The 22,111-nt window shown below is 43.3% G+C and overlaps 1 protein-coding gene across 7 annotated transcripts in view; it reads left to right on the top strand.

Annotated features, from left to right (window-relative positions):
- Window positions 1–4,726: 4,726 nt before the first annotated feature.
- cacna1eb (calcium channel, voltage-dependent, R type, alpha 1E subunit b) overlaps window positions 4,727–22,111 on the top strand; it is a 53,961-nt gene continuing 36,576 nt past the window's right edge. For 6 of the 7 annotated variants that reach the window (XM_047589667.1, XM_047589671.1, XM_047589670.1 and 3 more), the window contains exons 1-5: window positions 4,727–5,041; window positions 6,682–7,135; window positions 12,502–12,765; window positions 17,099–17,204; window positions 18,073–18,212. In XM_047589667.1, coding sequence (XP_047445623.1) covers window positions 6,720–7,135; window positions 12,502–12,765; window positions 17,099–17,204; window positions 18,073–18,212 — 926 coding nt within the window. In that variant the 5' untranslated portion in view covers window positions 4,727–5,041; window positions 6,682–6,719. Of the gene's footprint in view, window positions 5,042–6,681; window positions 7,136–11,780; window positions 12,413–12,501; window positions 12,766–17,098; window positions 17,205–18,072; window positions 18,213–22,111 lie in introns of those variants that run through there. The other variant, XM_047589672.1, reaches the window with a different exon arrangement.

Consider the following 22,111-nt stretch of genomic DNA (forward strand, 5'->3'; position numbering starts at 1 on the left):
TATCTTTTAGTTTGTGACATTTCAACTTAACGGGATCCCACCCGCTATTATCTCACGTCTCTGATAAGAGCGCAATGGTCAACGTCTCGGGGCTCCCGGATATCTGAACCAAGACTTTCTGTTGTGTTGGCGGCCATAGTTTACAGTCGGACTAGCAGCTTGAGGGGGTTATTTTTATGAAGGTTTAAAAATCTGCGTAATTATGGGTGTTCCTTCATTGAGTTACAGGCCTGAGCTAATGGGTTGCGGAAAGTTGGGTAGGCGGGTCTCAACATCCTTTTAAAATCCTTTTATTCAACATTTTGTTTCAAGACTTAGGGGAGAGGTAGTTAACCAAGGGAAGTAATTTGGGGAGGCCTACACTTAATAAAGTCCATTCAAGGGCGAGAAAATGTTTCTACTTTTGTATTTTGGCTTCCAACCTTCCCATTCAGTCTGACCGTACTTCTACAATTGAATCAATCTGCCTTCTCAAAAACAAACCACAACAACAAAAAAACGAGTCAGCCCTTAACGTGTTTAGTAGTAGTAATAGTAGTGTTGGATTTAGCTCCGAATCCAATGGGTGACGTCACAATGGGTTTGTACGTAGTATACACAGTCAATGCTCTGGTGGAGTTGGGCGACGACATTTGAAATCCAACACTTTACAACCTCTACATCTTTCTTTCAAGTATCTACAGCCTGCAAACATGGGTTAGCATGCTAGCTGACAGAATAATCTTTTCCCTTATAAACCAACCTGCAATGAAAAGCCCACTCAAATATGATTGGTCAACACTACTCAGAATACAAATGTCTTGTCCCTTGCTTTCATATCCTGCATATTCACACACTGACATCCGTTTAAAGAGATTAGTAATGATAAAAATACTTCCCTTCAACTTTACACTTTAATGAACCAAAAGTATTCTTGCAGCCACTTCGAACACAAACCCCACAACAAACTGAACTTGGAATACACGGAGAACTAATCAATACGCAGGAAACACACAGCATTGCTACTCTTACAACTCCAAAGTTGTTGAAAACTTTTTCTGTCTTTCTTGAGCAGTTTTCATCCACAGTCGTTCTTTGGTTGAACTGTTCCCCACACAAGTAGGAACAGGATTAATTTTAGGGAGTCATGAACAGGAGGTTCGGGAGCCACTGAATGAATGCACAGCAACTTTGAGCTCTCTCTAAATTACTGAAACACACACACAGAACCTCATCTTTTGTGGAGACTGGAGCTCAGACACAATAAATGCAGCTCATGGGACAATTACAATAGCTCAGAACTGTTTTCCTTAGCTGTCGCTGTGACTCAAAGAGAGATCCATTTAAACACTGATCCCAGATAGACTGTCGTAGAAAATACCAGTGAAGACTACAGGTCTGCATCCTCTTAACCTACAAAGGGTTAAGATTATTCATAAATCTGAGCCTGAGAGACGAAGATGGCGGCCTCTCCTGCCAGAGCAAATTTGATTATCCAACCATTTACTACCAACTGTCTCATGCACCAAGCGGCACCCACGTGTCCCCCGCACGCACACCTGATACGTTTCTCCTTTCAGCGGAGGCATTTCGTCTGCTCGGCGTCTCCATTTCACGCATCCACTTGGCCGTGCATCTAACGGATGAGGCCCCAATTATTTCCACACAAGACATGATTCTGCTAGATTATATAAATCCATGTCTAATTCTCACAATACGGCGCTGGGACATTGGAAAACACTCGCTTTTCCTTCACGCCACAAAATCCCACAGCTACAGAGACGCTGCAGTCTAGAGATATTTGAGCGTTTCCTCCGGTCAATGGTGACTAGATGTTTTTTAATTGTATGAATAACGTCGTCCTGATTGAGACACAGAAAAACCATCCAACGAGCAAAATTAAGAGGTTTAGACGTGAGATTTTTTTTTTTTTTTTTTTGCAAGCGTGCAGCCGGTGTAGATTTGAAGTCTTCATTTAGCCTTCAGTGTTGCTGGCAGCAGATGGTTTCTGCTCTTCTCTCAGTCCCACTGCTTACACCTCAGCCCAGGGAATAACAGGATTGGTTAAAATGAACACAGCTGACCTTTTAATTAAATACGTGGGCCATCACGGCTCCGCTTTAATCAAAGTATTCTCTTTCCTTGGCTCGCGTTAAATAATTATACTTGATCCAGGCAATGAGGGAGTTTATGATCTGTTTTCTTATTAAAATAAGGAAGGGAAAAATAATTTGGAGATGATGCACATGAAAATCCCTTTCCCTCATATTTTTTTATTACAGTGTAAAGACTGTAAATTGTCCTCATCATCACATTAGATTGTTAGACATAAAAATAAGTAAATGCAGTGGATGAAGAACGCGTTTTGACGACTCCATTCATTTTAATGTCTGTGAAGACTCTTTTTCATCTAAGTCATGGGATATCTAAAGCAAAGCTAAAACAAAGGCGACCTGTTTGACGTTTCTTGAAGGTGTTTCACCACTCATCCTGGAACACGAGCAAGTTCACTTCCCTTTGATTAGATCTTAATTGTGACGTTGAAGTGAATCATTTTTTTTAGAAGGAGGTGTAAAACATCTTATAGTTACAAAATAATTTGGCTTTGATCAAATGCCTCCTGTTCGCTTTAATGGCCACCGAGATGCGTAAAGAACCAGACTGGAGTCCACATGTGGCAACCTGGTTTGGACATTGGTGAGGAAGACACACAACTGTGAATGGAGAGTCCACAGTTAACACAGCATGTCAGGACAGAAATCAAGTCCACAGAGGAGAAGGTCCTCAGTCAGGCAGATCACCAAGAACACAGCCACAACTCTAACAGAACTTCAGAAATCCTCCACAGCATTGGGAAAGAGTTGCGGAAGGACAAATATTAAACCCTCTGGTCAGAACTCCAACCACTGTGTCTGGTAATGTGCTTCACCTAGTTAATAACGTCTCTGCAGTAAAACATGATGGTGGGAGCAGCATCATGCTATGGACTGCACTGTGACCAGGAGCTGTGACCGGTACAACGTCTCACCTGTCAGCACAACAGTGAACCGGAGCAAACAGCCAAGATAACACTGAGGTACCTCCAGGACAAGTCTCTGACTGTCCTCGTGTGGAGGGAGCTGAAGACAGCAGCTCAAAGACACCTCCAATCCATCAATCTAATGAAGCCCAGGAGGATCGGCCAGGAGGATCAGACAGGAGGATTGGAGTGAACTGATCAAATCCAGATGTTCAGTGCTGGTCGCCAGCTGCATTGTAGGTCAGCAGTTTGTCAACAGGTAAGAATTCAATTTAATATCTAATGGAAATCAAATGTCGACAGTCATAATTGAACTAGGGATTTAAGAGTTATTACTGTTGTCATTATTTATCATCACATTTTTATCGTATTTAATTATTATTTAAGTCAAGGTCTATAGTGATATAAAATATTTTATAGATTGAAAATTAATGTAGATAAAGGTGTTTTATACTGTATGTCCAGATTGTTTTCTTTAGCGCTGATTCTTTATTTCGTAATAAAATAACGCAATTACCTATGGCGTCCATAGCTGAAAGCTTTACAGTGATTAATAAAATAAAATAACTGAAAGGAGTATTTTGCCATGGTGGGAAAAAATGGTGTAAGTGATCTTTTAAATAATTAATGCAATAACTTATCTGTCACTTTAATAATCTGGCTATACTTATTTAGGTAGGTGGGTAAGATCCATAAGACACCTTATTTTATATGTTTTGTACACAAATATCTTTATTTGTGCAGCAGCCAGTTGCTAACACTGTCAAATTAATGAAAATGAGTAAAAAAAAAAAAAAAAAAAACATTATTACATCTTTATGGAGCTCCACCTTGATTTAACATTGGAATACATAATTAAAAGGGCCATACCACCTGCGTTACACTTAAAGCACATTCATTTGACACAAAGTAATTACTGTAAGTTTTAACATTAACCACACTGATAAGGCATATCATTACGACCACCTTCCTAATAATGTGTGATGTGCTGAGTTTTCAAAACAATTTTGACTCATCAGAGAATGGACACGGGTCTTCTGAGGGTGTAAGGTAACAAAATGTTGTTAGGAGGGGAGGGGAGGGGAGGGGGCTCAGTGGATCATCACACAGACACTCGATCAGTGAATTCGGGGTCAGCCGGGTCAACACCATGTGCTGTTTTTCATGTTTTTTTGAGTTCTGAAATCACTTGTGTGTGTATCTGTGTCAGGCTGCATCAAGGAGTCTAAGCAACATCCACACGAATGCCAGGTCCAGAAGTTTCCCAGCAGAACATTGAACTGTCAGAAGATGGTCAGTGTTGTTTACTTCTCCTGTCAGTGGTTTTAATGTTGTGGCTGATCGGCACTAATCTACAATGGGCTTCCATGTAGACATAGAGGCGCCCTTAAGCAAACAGAATAACCTGTAAAGATGAGAGATGAGGATCGATGTGAAGGTCTGCTGTGGCTCCTGTTCATGACAGACTGAACCTGCCGTGCGTCAGGTACGTGGCTTTAGTCCACCATCTAGTGGTTACACATCTGAGCACCTGTGCGTTAGTGCTCACGCCAGCAGACCACCGCCTTCAAATGTGAAGACCTGTTGCATTTGATTCCTCTCACCGAACCTCCTTCGGTCTCCTGTCAGGTAAAGAAGACTCCTCCTTGCATACGAACTCTTTGAAAAAGGTGGGGGCGGGAGGGAAGGGGAGGGGGAAGGGGGGGGGGGAGAGGGAGGTGGAAGTTTGATTACATTAGCCTTTTCCTTTTGCGGACCACGTGAAGTGAGTCACATCACGGCAGACAGCTTCAGTGAAGATGATTCTTCTCATGCCTCGCTCCTGTGCCCATGCCTGTTTACGCTCATGTGCGCTCCGCTCCTCGGGCTGCCAGCCACCCCGCGGTATTTATAGCCATACAGCGGCAATCATCACCCAAGGAATCCACGCGAAATCCTCCCCGAGCCACTAAACTTGGACTTGGAGAGTGAGCGAGAGCTGAAACCGGGATCTTCCACCTGATCGCTCCCGTGCGAGGATGAAGGAGCGCGCGTTACCTCGAGGTAAAGCTGTCAAATGAATTCATTAATCATCTCGGTAATTAATTGATTATATTTTGTTTTTCCTCTGTGTGTGTGTGTGTTTCCTGTCGTTGGGCGCTGCATTGATCCTCTCCCTCCAGTGGGTATTTTTAGCAGCTGTCTATCTCTACTTGTTGTGACTGCTGCTCTCCTTCATCAAACACTTAACTCCACAAAAGAAGGAAGAAGCGGCAGCCTAATTAGGAATACCTGTTAACAGGCTACTTAATGCATTTCTAAAGCGATTGTCGACCTGCAGCTGACGTGCACAAATTAGGCGAGTGGGGGCCCGCCTGTTGTTCCAGTATAGGCTGCACTAATTAAAGCGTAGGAGATCACAGCCAGGAGCTGAAATTTGAATTTAAAACGGAAAAGCATCTCCACACAAGTGCTTTAACTTTAATACAGACAAGGTGCTGCAGCAGTGATTATTGCCTCCTGCAGCTTACTGATGATCTTATTCGCTTTAGTTTGAAGATGTGTTTTCCAAAGGTGTGTCTGTTCAAAACAAGTGCCTTAACGTCTAATTTCCCCTCAGCTCTGCCTGCGAAACTGACCGGTGATGCAGGACCACCACGTCCCCTCGAGCTAAAAAAATCAGACGCAGAACACAAAAGCTGTAACCAGTTTAGATGCGTGTGCTGACCTTGGAGCCTCTGCCGGCTTTCAGGCGGCCGCCGTGCCCGCGTTTCGAGGGCAAGGCTCAACTCAGACTGTGTCCAGTTCATGTCTGAGGAGCCCTGCTGCTGATGAGTGAGTCACCGCGCCTTTGCTTTCGGCTCCTCCACACACAGTCATCTTCCTTTCAGCTCCGGCTCAGTGGAAACAGCCTTGTTTCGTCTGTCTCTGACTGCCTCGCCGCAAAAAAAAAGAAAGAAAAACAACAACAAAAATGTTCTCTTCAGCCTTGCCACCTCATCTTCCCCATATTTCTGTGTGTCAGACGCACACATATGCTGACCAGGGCAGTGTCAGCAGCAATATAACGATTTTCTTGTGTTGCGTCTAAATTGGGGCTTTGAAAGAGAAACATCCTTCTCTGAGAATGTCTCATCACTTTTCCCAGACCCTGCTTTCTGTACAGTCTTATTCCGCCCACCCATAAGAATACTGCTACTATGTTATTTCTGCCTAGCTGCTGGTTCAAAGCCTTTGTTACAGGCAGATTGTATAGAAGAACTGTAGTAGTTCAATGGTGGCATCCCTCCTGAATTTGATTTGCTCCTTTGTCATTTAGGAGTTTATTGGCCAAAACCCTACCAGGACCGACATGTACCAGTGGAAACGAGTCACTGTCAACCAGAGCGGATGTTCAGCTAATAGTTATTTTCTTCCACGGCCGTGCTAGCGACGATGTGAGTCATGCAGGTGGACATTTCTGGCTGGATCATGACGTGAAGCGAAAAAGTGAGGACATCTTCAGACTCAACAATGTTGTCGAGAGAAACGTTGACTGGGAACCTCCAGTGTCTTTCAGGGACCACAGACTAATAGTTCAAGGGTTAGCTTCAGCCATCAGCTGTTGAGTTACGTGTGTCTGGATCGAGGCGGTCTCATGTTTCCTAAATGATTGTCTTCCTATTTGTCCTCATCCTCTTCCTCTTTCTCCTCCTGTTTCGTAGCAATATGCTGAAACATCCGGCCGCCAACCTCCGTAGAGATGCTCACCAGTTCGGACCAGTCGCTCTCCCTCTCCCTCTCACCCAACCTTCGCTCTCCAAGCAGCTGTGGACGGGGTAGGGACGCCCATGTCCACTCGTCCCTGTCCCTCCCCGAGCCCGAGGCCTGGAGGAAGCCGAGCCCTTCCCCCCGGCCGGGCCTGGCGCAGGGAGCTCGCTCCTGCTCCCTGCAGGTCCCTCAGGCTTTTCCCGAGTACCTGCGGCTGCCGCCCCGCGCCGCCAGCTTCGATGTGCCTTGCGCTCGCGAAGAGGGCTCGTCCGACCAGGGCTCGGGGTCGCTGAGCCCCGCCTGCATGCGGCAGCGACGCGGCGGACTCGTGGAGCAGAAGGACATCATCATGGCCCACCAGGCTCACAAAATACAGAGCACGCCGCAAGCCCGCAGGAAGGAGTGGGAGTGAGTATAAAAGAGATCCGGAGTCAAAGGATTCCTTTTAAAATTGCATGTGCAAAGATGACAAGTCTCCATGGAGGAGGATGAAAGTTCACTCTCTTGCTGGGTTTGCAGCATAACCTATTAGCCTTTGTGCAGATTTGCTTGAAATATTTTAGTTAATATCTCCTTTTTTTTTTTTTTTTTTGTGGCTGAAGAAAAGAGCGAGCTTAATTAGGAGCCGTAATGATGTCCTCATTCTGTTCAAGGGTCCCAAAAAGCCAGGCCGGCGAGCAAGCATGCATAATAACAAGGCTGCTGAACTGAAAATGGAACGTAGCCAGCATTGATGGTAATAATTATTCCTGCGCTTCTTCCTGCTGTAACATCTGTCATCGAAATGACCTGTAGGTGTGGCGCACTTCAAGCTTCAGGAGGGTGATGAGCAGATACTGGATACACGCAGGTCGTTTCTGTTTTCACTTAACGCCGCTCTTAATCGTATTTATGTTTATGTTTAAGCAACAGGTCCTCTAACGAGCTTCGCTGAGCAATTAGCACCTTTCAGTTTTGGTTTAATGGTGATCATGAGTCTAGTTTGCAGCCACGGTGGATAGAAAAGAGATTTGATTTATTATCATCGTGTACCAGCGACCCAGAACACAACACCACACTGGCAAATTTAGCAACTACAGTATCAGGCAAACACAGTGTAGCCTTTGGAAGCTAAAATGGCACAGATAGGTGTTTCAGGCGGCGGTGGAGACCAAAACTGAGCTAAAAAGAGACTGACTTTGGACATGGATTTGTTTGGTGGCCCCAAAAACAACCTTCAAATGAAAGGAAATGCTTCTCTGTGTCAAAAGAGACCAACGTTTAGTGTCATAATCATAATAATAATTTCATTTAGCCTTTCTGCCTCCGGTTGCTTAGTAAAAATAAAACAACAACAACAAAAAAAAAACACCACCTGAATGTTTCCCACTTCCACAGCTTAATTTTAAAAGCACTTAATTAGCGAATTTGAGAGATGGAAAAAATAAATACAAATTGATGCTTTGTCTGCCCCATAAGTCTCTGAGCTGTGGCTGTTAAACGACATTTGCTCTCGCCACCAACGAGGACCTCAGGTCGGCCACTTTAATGAACAGTCATTGCATTTAAGCGACACTCATTAATCAAGCATTAAAAGCAAGAAGTCATGAAAAGGAAAACAGTTTTAAGGGAACCAGTCATTTGGTGAGTAAGCCCGAGCAACCCAGAACGTTTTTAGAGCTGAATGACTTAACAAGTGTGGGTCATAAATTGGCCGTGTGGTCGGATGAAGACATATTGGATACTGACTTGTGTCTCCTTAATGTAAAAGGAGAATTTAGGTTGCTTACATTGTCAATTTCCCATCTCTACATAAAACCTCAACAGGCCCAAATCGTGGAAGACTTTTAAAACCTGCATTGTTTAATTTCTTGGAGTTTATTCAGACCGCCGACTATCCATCGGTGGGTTCTGTGAGGCCGACGGCAAGGCTGTGTAACCATAGTGCCGCTGGCTGTCACCAACTCCACAGAGAACCATTCAGCATAACACTGAAAACAGCGTTGAAGAGATTAACCATTCCAGTCTAATGTATAACACGTATTTTTTGTTGCTCAGATACAAAGTGCTTATTTCACAGCAGCACATCATGTGCCCTTGTTGCTATGATGTTACTGTATTGTTACACTTTCACCAATGAATCACAGAATCAGTTCCCAGCACTGTCGTCAGTTGATGTTTTTTGTATTTTTATATATATATATATATATATATATATATATATATATGTATGTCCTTGTGTAACAGCGGTGACTGCGGTTTCGTGTAATCACATGGTCTGCAGCGTTATTAGCGGCGGAGTGCGGGGTGCTTGCATGTGAACTTGTGAACTCCGGAGCCTCATCGCTCTGATTATCTGCTTCCATCCACTTGAACGTGGAGTGGTCCTCCATCAGTGTAACCTCCGACCTCACAACAAGCTGCCCCCCCTTCACCCACCACCTCCTCATCCTCCTCCTTTTTCTGATTTCTCTTTACGCGGCGCGGTAAACCCACTCTACACTCACTGCTCCTCTGACGTGCTGTCATGTTCTCGTTTTTTTTTTTTTTTGCTCCACGTCTCTCTGTTACACATCCAGGAACACAGGAGCAGATTTAGGTTTGCTTAACACGCACGTGTCTCATTGCAAACTTTTGAGTTGTGTGCACGAGAACAGAACAGATGTTTTAGAAGTGGCCCAATTGTTTTTTTTTTTTTTTTTACTGTGCATGTATTGTATTGTGGTTATTTGTCCATTAGGGGATGCTAGGGAATCAGAGTAGAGGAGCAGCAGGGAGGCAGATTATGATGCTTTCAGACCCAAACGGGAGAGTTTGGACTTTGTTGAGCTTCCCCCCAAAAAACTAAACCTTATGAAGGCAAAAGACATAATAATAAAAGACACAATTATTTATTGACATTGCACTATAACAGATTTTTAAGTGTAGCATGTTTTTTCCCCTCCTAAGAAAAGAGTAAGCTATGTCCAACATCATTTATTCTTTTTTTTTTATTTAATTTTTTTTTCTTTTTGGTATGTTTGGACCTTCGCTCTGTATCCATTCACTGATCATAAAGTGGCATATTTCTCACCGGTATGCGATGATATAAGCGGCAGTTATTGGTCGAATCAAACTGACATAACTCAGTACTAGAGGATGTCTGTTGCTAGGGAACAGAGAGAAAAATAAAATGCTAAAACCACTCCAGTCAATGTTGGGTGAAAGCCTGTCTGCAATTATATAAATGCTCTTCAGAGTTCTGGCACAAAGTACGCCCATTAACGTTTTACCTTGCGGTGCATGTCACCTGCAGACTCGCTTCTTCCACCTTCCCCTGCATGTTCCTCCGAAGATGCTGTTTACTGTTCAGATCCGCACGTGCATCATTTTCTTGCACCTCTTATGTGACCAAGAGTGACCCCTTTTTTCTGCAAAGTTCATCCGGCTCAAAGTTCAGGCTCCGTCTGAATCGATCTGATGCACCCTGCTCTCTGCACGGCTATATTTAGAACTCTTGTGAGTAGGCCGTGAACAAAAGCCAAACACCCTTAAAGCAGACTTACACCTGGTCATCTGTGCAGCATCTTGGATCATCGGTGCAGTGAAGGTGCCCCCACGGGGCTCCGTCGGTCTCCTCCCTCAAGCTGTCCGGTGACCCTGCTGGGGAGGCGTGTGTGTGCCTGTGTGTGTGTGTGTTTGTGCGTGTGTGTTGGGAGAAACAGATTTCTGTAGGAAGAGGTTGCTCTGTTGTGCAACATGGCTTTTGTTGGCAGAAATGAAAAGAACGGAGCAGGAATTCAAGAGAGCTATGTCGCTATGGAAACAACAGCAAAGAGAGAGCTGCACACACACACACAAACTCACATGCACAACACACACATGCACACACTTAGACATGCACTGTTTCCAGAGATGGACAAATATTGTTGTTGGGCAACATACAAGTAGATGATCTTTTTTTTTTTTTTTGTTGTAATTAACATTCATAAAAGATGTTTTTAAGCAGAAAGTAGAGACGAGTTAGTAGATGTTGCATGCTGTTTATCATGCACTCCTGCCCCTGAGAGGTCACTGTAGCTTTTTGTTGCTGCCCTGCTTCGCGTGAAGTGGCACGCCCGCTTGCTCCATACAGATTAGGGAGACGAGAACAAAGTTACGGCTGAGTTTGTTGGGGAACTTATTCATAGCTCCCGTTAAATCCCTTATTTCCCCTTCTCCCCCCCTCCCCGATCTCGACTTGTTTGCCAGGCATGAATTTGTCACTCTCTGTCTTGGCTTGCTTTCCCAACCCCACCCCACCCCCGGTCTAAGCCCGTCTGCACGCTGTGATACCTGAATTGTGCTGTCAGTCAGCGGCGAGGAGGGATATTTTGGGGGACATGAAGCGGACCATCAGCTGTTTTTTTTTAAATGGTGACAAGCGGGCATGAAACAAGTCTCGGTTGAATAATATCACGTCTGTGGGGGCTGAAGTGGTCATCTTCAGAAACGGTGGGGGAGGAGGGGGAGAGCAGCAGATGGAGCGAGAGAGCCCAGTTGCCTAATGAGGTCTCACTTGTGGCACTGAGTGTGAAGAAGACCCTGCTTTCTTCTGCTTTCCCCTCGAAAAGGGAGCAGCCCTAAGATCTATTTCATGCTCTATTTTTACTCCTGACTTTTACTCCAGTATTAGCACAATGGCCTACTTTTTAAACGTTTTAATAGTCTGCCTCCGTTAATGAAAATAAGACAATGCTTCCCGAAACGGTGCTTAAAATGTGGAGCTCATACAAAGAGCAGCTCGTTCTCTGCGCGGGCTCTCTTTTGCTTGCTCCTTCTACCCACATATCCTCGCACCTGTTATCTTAATCTGGGCATTGTCTTGGTTGGTGTTTATTTTATTTCATTTTTTTCACACTCCTCTCTTTGCCCACAGCGACCATAAACATCTTTACATAATTGTTTTTGAAGCACATACCCACACAGCCTACTGTATATAGCCTCCTTCAGTGTTTTGTTCATCCTCAACAAACTCTAATTGCTATGGTAACAAAATGCACGTCCCTCCTCTCCACCGGCTTTCATTCAGATGGATTTTGAAATCGCCACGAAATAGTACTGTGGGAGGGGGCTGCCGGTGCGTATGTGCTCCTGGCTGATCGTTTTCCAGTAGGTGATAAGACAGAGTGATAGCCATTCAAGCAGCCTTCCTGCTACATTTTCTCCACTTGCCAGATTAAGCGAAGACGAGGGGATTCAGGTTCAGACGCGTTAGAGTGGCTTCCCGTTGCACGAGATCTCCCTTTTGTCAAGTTGGGTCGAGAGGATGCGTAAAGTTTTGAAAGACTTCCCTCGGATATCGGCGTCTGACGAGCGCAGAATAGTGTCTGGCCACACAGCTCCCGGCGTGTGAGATCGAAAGCGAGCTCGGATGTCGCTAAAAAATTAAAAAGTATAAACTCAGTGGATTCTTATTTTATTTTTTGACGCTCGAGTTTAGAGACGCGTTAGCGTTAAAAGTTGCCACGGGGTGATTTTTACGCGCGGTTAAACAGATGGAATAACAGAGGTTGTTTTTCTTTTTTTTTTCTTGTGCACTTGAATCATCTCATAGTGCATGGAAGGTTTTCGTGAAACGTAAGCCAGGTGACTGCCACGGTATTTCTCCTCCTCTTTTGTGGATATGGAGTGACAGGAATCTGTAACTTTTTTGGGTGGGGGGAATCGAAAAGCTCCGGATTGAAGGTGGAGGATTTTTCGCACTTCTCTTCTTTTTTCTCTCCCTCATTTTAAGTGAAACACTCTAAGCCGATCGTCTCCTCGTCTCTTTGTAGAATGGCTCGGTTTGGAGACGAGTCCGCTCCCACCGCGGTGGACTCCGGGGATGGGGACTTGGAGCGCGGCGGAGAGGGACAGGACGCGGCGACTGCGGGACTCACGGCTTCCATGAAACAAGCCAAGGCGCAGCGGGCCCGGACCATGGCTCTGTACAACCCCGTCCCCCACCGGCAGAACTGCCTCACCGTCAACAGGTCGCTCTTCATATTTGCAGAGGATAACATCATTAGGAAGTACGCAAGGCGAATAATCGAGTGGCCATATCCTTACATAAAATAATGTACGGTCTTTCCTCGGGGTCAGAAATAGCCAAAGAAGGCTGCTGTCAGTTCAGCACCATGGACAGAGGCTGCAGATTAAAAGCTGTTCTCCTGAGTGGGGCATCATGTCTGGAAAGTGCAATCTGAGATGAAGCATGCTGACCATGTGTTGTTGTGCATGACTTTCTTGTAACATGCTGCCCTGCACCCGCTTTGTTCGGTGTCTCTGCTCATCTGCTTCTTGATTTCCAACTGTTAGTTAATCCCCCTCCTTAGCTGAATTTAACCTCCTCGTGGTAACTGCTGTGTAACTTATTCATTCGTCTGTGGAGCTCCGTTTGCTCCAGCGCTGGCAGAAGACAGAAAGTTAGCATGTGGTGATCATTACATGCAGCTCTGCTCACTGTGGGGGTGGCATGTAGGCACATCTCTGATGCCTTAGTGCTCATTGGAATATGAACCTGGCCGTGAGTAGGTGTCGGTTCAAATCCACCAGGCAGCCTTTTCTCTGCTGTCTCCTGGACCTCTACAGAGCTTATCTGGGACGTGATCTCTCCCATCTGCATGCATTAACAAGAAAGCCTAAGATGCTCGCTCGCTATTTATTCCTATTTATCTTGGTTTGAGTCCCGATATAATACATGTTGGAGTGTTTTGTTCAGCAACATTTTCTCTGTTGCCATATCTTCCCACTGCTCCTCCTGTCTTACACCCCCTCCAGTGCAGCATGCCAGTCTCCCACTGTTACCTAACCACAGGCTCTGTGGGGTGTGTGGGAGTGGGTCTAGTGGTCAAGACTAGCTGGCCACTGGCAGAACAGCAATGTGACTGTCTGTATCACAGAGGCAGAGCTATGTGGGAGAGAGCTGGCCGGCCGCGCTGCTGTGGATTGTGGGCTGTGAAAGCAGCACATGTCAGAGGGTGACTGGGTGAGACCCGTAACGTCCAAGTTCTGAGGCTGTGAGGTGCAAAGCAGATTTGTGTGTGGCTGCAAGCGTACCAGAGCAATACAGCAAATCACACGAGTTTAGTAGCAGCTGCTGGGACATTTATTGCACCGTGTAGTTAAATGAGATGCACCCCCTCCCTGTCCTCCTGCAAGTACTAAAACATTCTGCATCGCCGTTGAAGTTTCAGCAGCTAATAGATTAGTCGATGGACACAGATTTAATTGGGTGATTGTTCCAAAGTTGGAATTCTCTGCTTTTAGGTCGATGGACACAGATTTAATTGGGTGATTGTTCCAAAGTTGGAATTCTCTGCTTTTAGCTTCTATGCTGTGAGGATTAGCTGCTTATTTTTGGTCAGTGCTGATTATAATTCATTTGCATTAAACATGAAGACTCTCTAGCAGACTCCCAAAGCTCTATTCAGTTATGTAATCCATCACACTCCATGAATTACTGACGTAAGTTCACCTGCAACAGCTCAGAGAGTCGGCGAAACATTTTTCCTCAAGCGGAAGTGGAAATAATTTTCTTGTTCGGCTTCTTTATCGTGATTCACTGTTGGAAATATTTGAGGCTTGTAGACAAAAACTGCTTGTTTTAAAGTGTCATCTTGTGCTTTCAGTGATAGCGATTGAAGCATTTTTCACTTTTTGTCAATATATTTCAGACCTGAAGAAGGTTATGTCAATAAGGGTGATGGATGTTAGTTGCAGCCCTATTTGGATGTGCTCGGTTCTACTTATTATAAAACCCTGTGGTCTATCCACTGACATTAAATCACATGAGGGGAAAAAAGCAAACCAGAACCAGGTAAATCCAGAGATTCAAGTGTATGCTGTTTGAGGTGGCTCCCTTCATCGTATGCAAAATGGCTCCCAGCAGTGGACTTGATTTGCTCTAAATGGGCTTAAAACTTGCATGATGACGGGTTTGCGTGTTAACAGCTAACAGTGGGCGAGATTTATTAAGTGTTTCCCACTTTAGCTATTTTCAACCACTTTCAGTGGCAACAATGTGGACTTGTCAACGTGAGTCAGTGTTGGTCCCAGAGGCCCCCATCTCAGCGCTCCTTTGTGAGTCAGTGACCCCGTTTCACTCAAGGCAGGAAAATTAATAACGAGGAGCACCTTCCTCATGGGAACGCCGCGGGACTGAAAGTCACAAATGTCGGGGCACACAGTCTCACAGATCCAGCCGCTTTACACATGGATGCAGGCGGTATCTTCGAGACTTGCGTATGTGTACACAGACATATACGCACACATACACGGGATTTAGCTCCTACAAAACCAACAAAGCTAGTTATCTTACACTATGTCATATTGGCCCCCTTCCTGATTTCTTTCTTTTTTTCCCCACTTGTCACACCTCAAGGCTTCAGATCATCACACAAATTTAAATATGAGACCAAGACAACAAAAGTAAACACAAAATGCAGTTTTTAAATGAAGGTTTTAATTATTAAAGGCTGAAAAAATAAAAAATCCAAACCTATGTGGCCCCTCCTGTTAAAACCTAACTGTGGTTTATCACACCTGAGTTCAGCTTCTCTAGCCACACCCAGGCCTGGTTACTGAAACACCTGTTCTCAACCAAGAAATCACTTAAATAGGATCTGCCTGACAAGTGACAAAGTGAAGTAGACCAAAAGATCCTCAAAAGCTAGGCGTCATGCCGAGATCCAAAGAAATTCATAAACAAATGAGAATGAAAGTAATTGAGCTCTACCAGTCTGGAAAAGGTTATAAATCCATTTCTAAAGCTTTGGGGCTCCAGCGATTCACAGTCAGAGCCGTTATCCACAAATGTTGAAAACATGGAGCAGTGGTGAACCTTCCCAGGAGTGGCCCGCCACCCAAAATTACCCCAGTGACGATTGATCCAAGAGGTCACAAAAGACCCCACAACAACATCCAAAGAACTGCAGGCCTCACTTGCCTTATTTACACTCACTGTTCATGACTGACGAGACAAAAGCTGAACTTTTTAGAAGGTGTGTATCCCCTTACATCTGGAGTAAAAGTAACACCACATTTCAGAAACAGATCATCATGCCATCAGTAAACTTTGGTGGTGTGATGGTCTGGGGCTGTTTTGCTGCTTCAGGACCTGGAAGACTTGCTTTGATAAATGGAACCATGAATTCTGCCGTCTACCAAACAATCCTGAAGGAAAATGTCTGGCCGTCTGTTTGTGACCTCAGGCTGAAGAGAACTTGGGTTCTGCAGGAGGACAATGGTCCAGAACAGCGAGTCCGCCTCTGAATGACTGAAGAAAAAACAACATAAAGACTTTTGAGTGGCCTAGTCGAAGTCCTGACCTGACTCCTACTGAGATGCTGCGGCGTGACCTTAAAGAGGTGGTTCATGCTGGAAAACCCTCCAGTGTGGCTGAATTACAACAATTCTGCAAAGACGAGTGGGTCAAAATTCCTCCACGGTGCTGTGAAAGACTCATTGCAAGTTGTTGCAAACCCTTGATTGCAGTTGTTGCTGCTAAGGGTGGACCAACCAGTTATTAGGTTTAGGAAGCGATCACTTTTTCACACAGAGCCATGTAGGTCCGGATTTTCTTTTCCCCTAATAATAAGAACATTCATTTATAAACTGCATTTTGTGTTTACTTGTGTTGTCTTTGACTAGTATTTAAAATTTTTTGATCTGAAACATTTAAGTGCTTAAACATGTTTAAAAACAAGAAATCATCTGTGTACTATCTGTTCATGTGTAAACAATTGTTAAAATGAACAATATTCAATGTTTTGTTGTCTCTTTAGAGCTGGTGCTAGCGATTTTGGTTTAAATAATTTGATCTACCGATCAGAACTTTCCCAAAGACAGACAGACAGTTTAATCTTTAATCTGTAGCTGAATTGTTGCACTTAAGAGTGTCGCACACTGAGCTGCTTTCCTTTGGAGAGGAGGTGATATTTGAAGTTCATCAAACAGAGACACAGAGATAAATGACTCAATCTGCTGCTGGCAGTGAAAGGAGCCGTGAGAACTGTTTGCTGTAGTTAGACCGCTCAGGCCAAGGTGACTTCACAGCGCTCTTGTTCCCTCCCTAACCTGCTCTCTTTTCTCTTCATGAAAAGCACTTTTAAAATCTGGTTGCCATGGATACTGCAATCTCTCTAACGGATTGCTTCTAGTAGCAGAGAATATGAACCATGACATAATTATACATAGATAGATAGATTTTATTTTTCCAAAATACCAACTGTCTATATAAATAATCTGTTATTAAGAATATGATTCAAACTGTATTAAGATTATTTTTCAGCAGTGGAATGTTTTTCTTTTTTCATAATTTTTTAATTTTTATGTGTCAGTTTTGCCCTCACATTGTGACGAAAGAACCATCCTTAACTCTGAGGCCTTTACACCGTTTGAGTACATGATCCTGGCCACCATCACCGCTAACTGTGTTGTCCTGGCCTTGGAGCAGCACCTCCCCGGAGAGGACAAGACCCCCATGGCAAAGAGGCTGGTGAGGACGAAACATGTTTTTTTTTTATATTTTAATATCCTGAGCTTCTGACATGGGCAGAAAACAAAACCAGGACATCTGGGAGTTGGGAGGATGGTGCTATAATCTGCAGATTTATTGGGGGGAAATGGGTGTTTTAAATTTACATTAAAGTGGAAGGTAGAGCTTCTTTAATTCCTCTAATATGATACCTCACTTCTGACTGAAGCAGACGCTGTAGACGAGCTATCACAGGTTATCAGAGAGGCCAGCTCTAGACGTTTTGTATTTCTTCCCAGTGTCTCCAATTGCTAATAGCAACTCTTCCAGTTCCCCCCTTATGAACGACGGATATAGACTAGTGCCACCTGCTGGTATGAAGTGTTATTTCCTATCGCGCACCTGCAGGACGTACACGCAGGCTGGAACCTCGACTGTAATCTTTGCAGTCGACCTTTGTTGCTAGCTGATGTGTATCCGGTGCGTCCGAACGTTGACGTGTCCATCCCCACCCACACCTCAGTCACATAGACCGTAACATCAAGAGGAGGTAAAGCTCACTTCCTCCTGTCATCCCAGATTAGATTTGTTTGGATAGATTCATTTCCATATGAATCATCAAAAATGTTATTTGGTTTATAGGAAGAGACAAGAGTGAGATATGGTAATAGTATTTTAGCATATATTTAGCACTTTTTAGCACAATTTTAATCAATCTCCACAGAAACGTCTTCTGCACCCATACTGTGCGTGCATCCGTTGATTGTCTAAGACTATGTGCAATCGTGCAGTTGGTATATGTGTTTGAACCCTACAGATTATAGCTGAGACATTGTCCATGACTGACATGTAGATCTTGCTGATGTGTATATTTAATTTACACCCGCAGGAGAAAACAGAGCCATACTTCATTGGGATTTTCTGCTTCGAGGCGGGGATCAAGCTGGTGGCGCTTGGCTTTGTTTTCCACAAAGGCTCCTATCTGAGGAACGGCTGGAACGTCATGGACTTCATAGTCGTGCTCAGTGGGTGAGTGACATCGGTCCGTCTCCTTGACGACCTGTGAACGGAGAAATCTTTGTTATTACTTGTGTGTTTTTGGAGGAGAGATAATTGCTACTTCTCAGCATATTGCTGTTCAGTTTTGTTCTTTTGGATGATGTGACAATCCTGCGGGGTTTAGTTTTTTTATTATGGCGATTTTGATACACTAAGTACTACAGTGCCCACAGTCATTTCTTGCTGCTGTGGAGAAGTCCTTTATTTACTGATGGATCTGTGAAGAAACAGCAACCTCATGTACGAGCAAAAGCCACCTAAATATTCGATCCTTGACTGGGTGTTTTTTGATGTGGCAACAGTTGTTTTATAAAAATAACCAAATTTTTGGAGTTCTCCACCTCTTATAAAACAGTTCAATAGAAGTCTCCCGACTCTGAGTTACATTACATTGTCAGAAAGGAACGAGCCTTTTACTTATTCACCGAAATAGCTCCTGCTTCTTTACAGCTTATTGCACTTCCTGAGAAAACACATTAAAAGTAAAATGTGAAGCAGTCTGTCTGCGATGCAGTGTTGCTGAAAGGAGATGGACAAACTGTGTACAGCAGCCTGACTGACAGCTGAGATTTAGTTGATAAAAATAGTTTCCATGTAGGCTCAGCAGCAAGTACATCTGACAGCACTGGAGTTTGTCTGCTTCCTGTGTGGAGTGGCATTTAGGCTTTGGGTTGGTAGTGTGGATTTCTCCTTTTTTAAGTTTTCCATTTGGGTGATTATTTATCTAATTTAAAGCCATTTATGCTTGCAAAAACACATGTGACAAATGACGTTGACAGTGTCTAAATTCCCTTAAGGGTCACATCTGTAATCTGTTCCAGTAAGATGTGAAGACACAAGAACATGATCCTGGAATTGGTTCAATGAAATTCAGCCATCGTTAACCTGTGCTTTTCTCACTATTGCTGCCGTCAAAACGGACCACTGGTTACAAGTACATAAAAAGTGGTAATTAAAGTTGTAAGCAAGCCAGGGACTAGGTAACTTGATGCAGGAAATGCAAAAGCATAATAAGAAGAGGCCATTGGGAATATCAACATTATTTTCTGACTATACAATTGCTTAAATAAAACAAACTCTGTACGCCTAAAATACAATGAATTCATTCACCATGCCCACCCACCATTTTTAAAAAAAACACCAACAAACATGTCACAACTCATGAACTTAGACTTACCCTTGAACATTTCCAGTATAAGAACATTGATTAGCCCAAGGGGAGTTTACTTCTAAACACGGTAAACAAATCTCCATTTGAAGGCAGCGTGATAGCGATAACAATAGCTTGTTTCATTAACGGTCCCATTAAGCTGTTCCTGTGAGCCAACAAGCACCACAACAGGACCCTGGAACTTGTTAACCTAAATAGATTTCAGCCATCGTTAAACACGCCTGTCCTCAAAACAGACTGGTGGTTACAACATTGAAAGTCATGTTGACAAAATGACTGGTGCTCAAGTTGTGACTTCAGACTATGTCATGGGAACAGAGCGGCCAGGCAACTGTACACAAAAAGATTGGCATCTAGGCACAATTTATCAAGCTAAACTAAGCTCTTATAATGAAAGGAAAAGACCAGAAGGAAGATTTGGGGAATATTAGCTCTGGAAAAACTCTCCTTGACTAAATCATGCTAACTTACTGTCCACCATTGTGGAAACTTTGGCTTTCAGCAAACACAACTCATGATCTTAAACTTGCACAGTTTGAATGTCACAGGTGGGGGCTGTTCATATCTAGTTTTGTCATGAACATGGCAAACACAACCTCATTTCAAGGTAGCAAATAGCAATAACTTGCAGCTAGTTCACCAAAATGGAATCCAGCCTTTAATAACTTAAACCTGTGCTTTTCTTACTATGCTGTGTGTTGAAGACTTTCAGTCAGAGGAATAATACACACTTCACATTTAGTCAAATAGAATATTTCTTTGTAATTTTGTAAGGAAATGTTGATATTCTTATCTTTCTACTGTGTCTTTGAATTTTACTACATTATGCTACCTGCCTGTTAGCTAGCATATGATTAGCCCCAGTGGCTTCTCAGTGCAGACGTTCGTTTATACTTAGTCTGATAGTATAAAGTATATGATATTATTGCTGAAGTTGTTTTACCATTCTGTCTCCTGTTACACGCCAGCTACGGTTCCACTAGCTCCAGCGCTATTTGTTTTGATTTGGCTCTTTTTTTTTATAGCATTAGCATTGAGCAACCACAACTTTTGGAAGAAATGCTAACTAGCTAACTAACTAGTAGAGCAGGAGTTTCCCCACCAAAGAGAGAAAAAAGAGTTTATTATATGACTGTTACCCTCAATGTCATGAACATTTCACCAGTAATTATATAATGATAAAGTCACTTTTATACCCCACACTATAAGTCTTCTGTCTTAGCCATGTTAGCTAGGAACGCTAGCAAGGTAATGTGAACAAGATGGAGGGATGTTTTCTCTGTTTCTCTAAAAACTGTGGCAATAAAGGTTTTCTTTCAATATGAAGTAAGCCAACGTAGCCAAAATTCCTAGTGGCACACCTTGGACCTGAGAATATCTAATAGCCACCATCAATACACACTATCTTTCTGTTGAAAAATCCCACGAACACAACATTATCGACAACATTGTTAAGGTTTTATTAGGGATTTCTGATGTATAAATCGCTTTTAAGTTATACAGCAAGAAAAGCCAATAGAAAATTAGTAGTAATTTATAAATTCTGTCCCATACAATATGAATGCTGCAAGAACCCAAGGCTCATTGGTTTCTGAAGTCCAGAAATCTATACAGGTCATAAACATATTTTTATTTTATTTTGAGTACAAGTTCAGTTACATCCTAAAACAGCAGTCTGTGACATAAACCAGGGCGCCAGTGTTCCATGTAATAAATGAACGTGTCATCCAGTATAACAACATGGTTTACTGATGTGTTTTCAGTAGGTTGGGACACAGGTAAACACAATGTCTGGCTTTGGATTCACTACTTGACAACTTATTTTTATGAACAGGTCATTCTTGATATTTGGATTTCTATAAAATAAAGCATCATTTAGCAGTAAACAGTAACTAGAGTGGATATGTGCATCTGCATGTGTGTATAGCTGTTTTTTATGTTAGAAGTCCATGGTGAATTATTTGAATTAATTGTGGAAATTGTTTTAGTTTACCAAGCTGCAGCTGGTGAACCAGATGGATTTCAGACACTTATTGTCAAGTCAGGTTTGGTGCATTTGTGCATGTGTCGCTGCTTGCATTAACGTTCTTCAAATATGCTCATATACACGCTTTTGCTGCAGTTTGGATGCTGATATACTGCTTGATAAACTGTACCTCAAGTCTACCATACAGATGTGATCGATGCCTGACCCTATGGGGCCGGTCTTTGTTGACATTTTTTTGTTCTCTATACTCCCCTACATTCACACGCTACACAAATCCACAGAAAAACAGCACGTAAAAGCAGGAAAATGTGTGTTTCCATGGCACAACCAGGCGCTGCAGCCAGCGATAGGTGGGTGGATAAGTGGATTGGCAGTTGTGTCTAAAACCTGCTTTGGTTCGCCCCCAGGACCTCTGTGAATTAAACATGAATGCAGCGCTTGAGATGTTATGCAAAAGCATAGAAAGAGTGGATGAGAAAACAAGAGAAGCGAAACCACAAGCCGTAGAAAAAAGAAGATGGCAAGACAGGCCGGAGGAAGAAAAAAAAACATGATGAGATACTTAATTTGCTCCCTATAAAACTGGCTTTAGTGAATTAATTGTGAACCAGTCAAACATTGTTACTGCTGGTTTGATGTTTATGGCTAAGTACAGTGTATTCAGCTTTCAGTGAAGATTGCTTCTGGCATGTTGACATCTCATTTCAATCT

Source organism: Mugil cephalus, chromosome 7, assembly GCF_022458985.1.
Source record: "Mugil cephalus isolate CIBA_MC_2020 chromosome 7, CIBA_Mcephalus_1.1, whole genome shotgun sequence".
In the NCBI taxonomy this organism is placed as follows: Eukaryota; Metazoa; Chordata; class Actinopteri; order Mugiliformes; family Mugilidae; genus Mugil; species Mugil cephalus.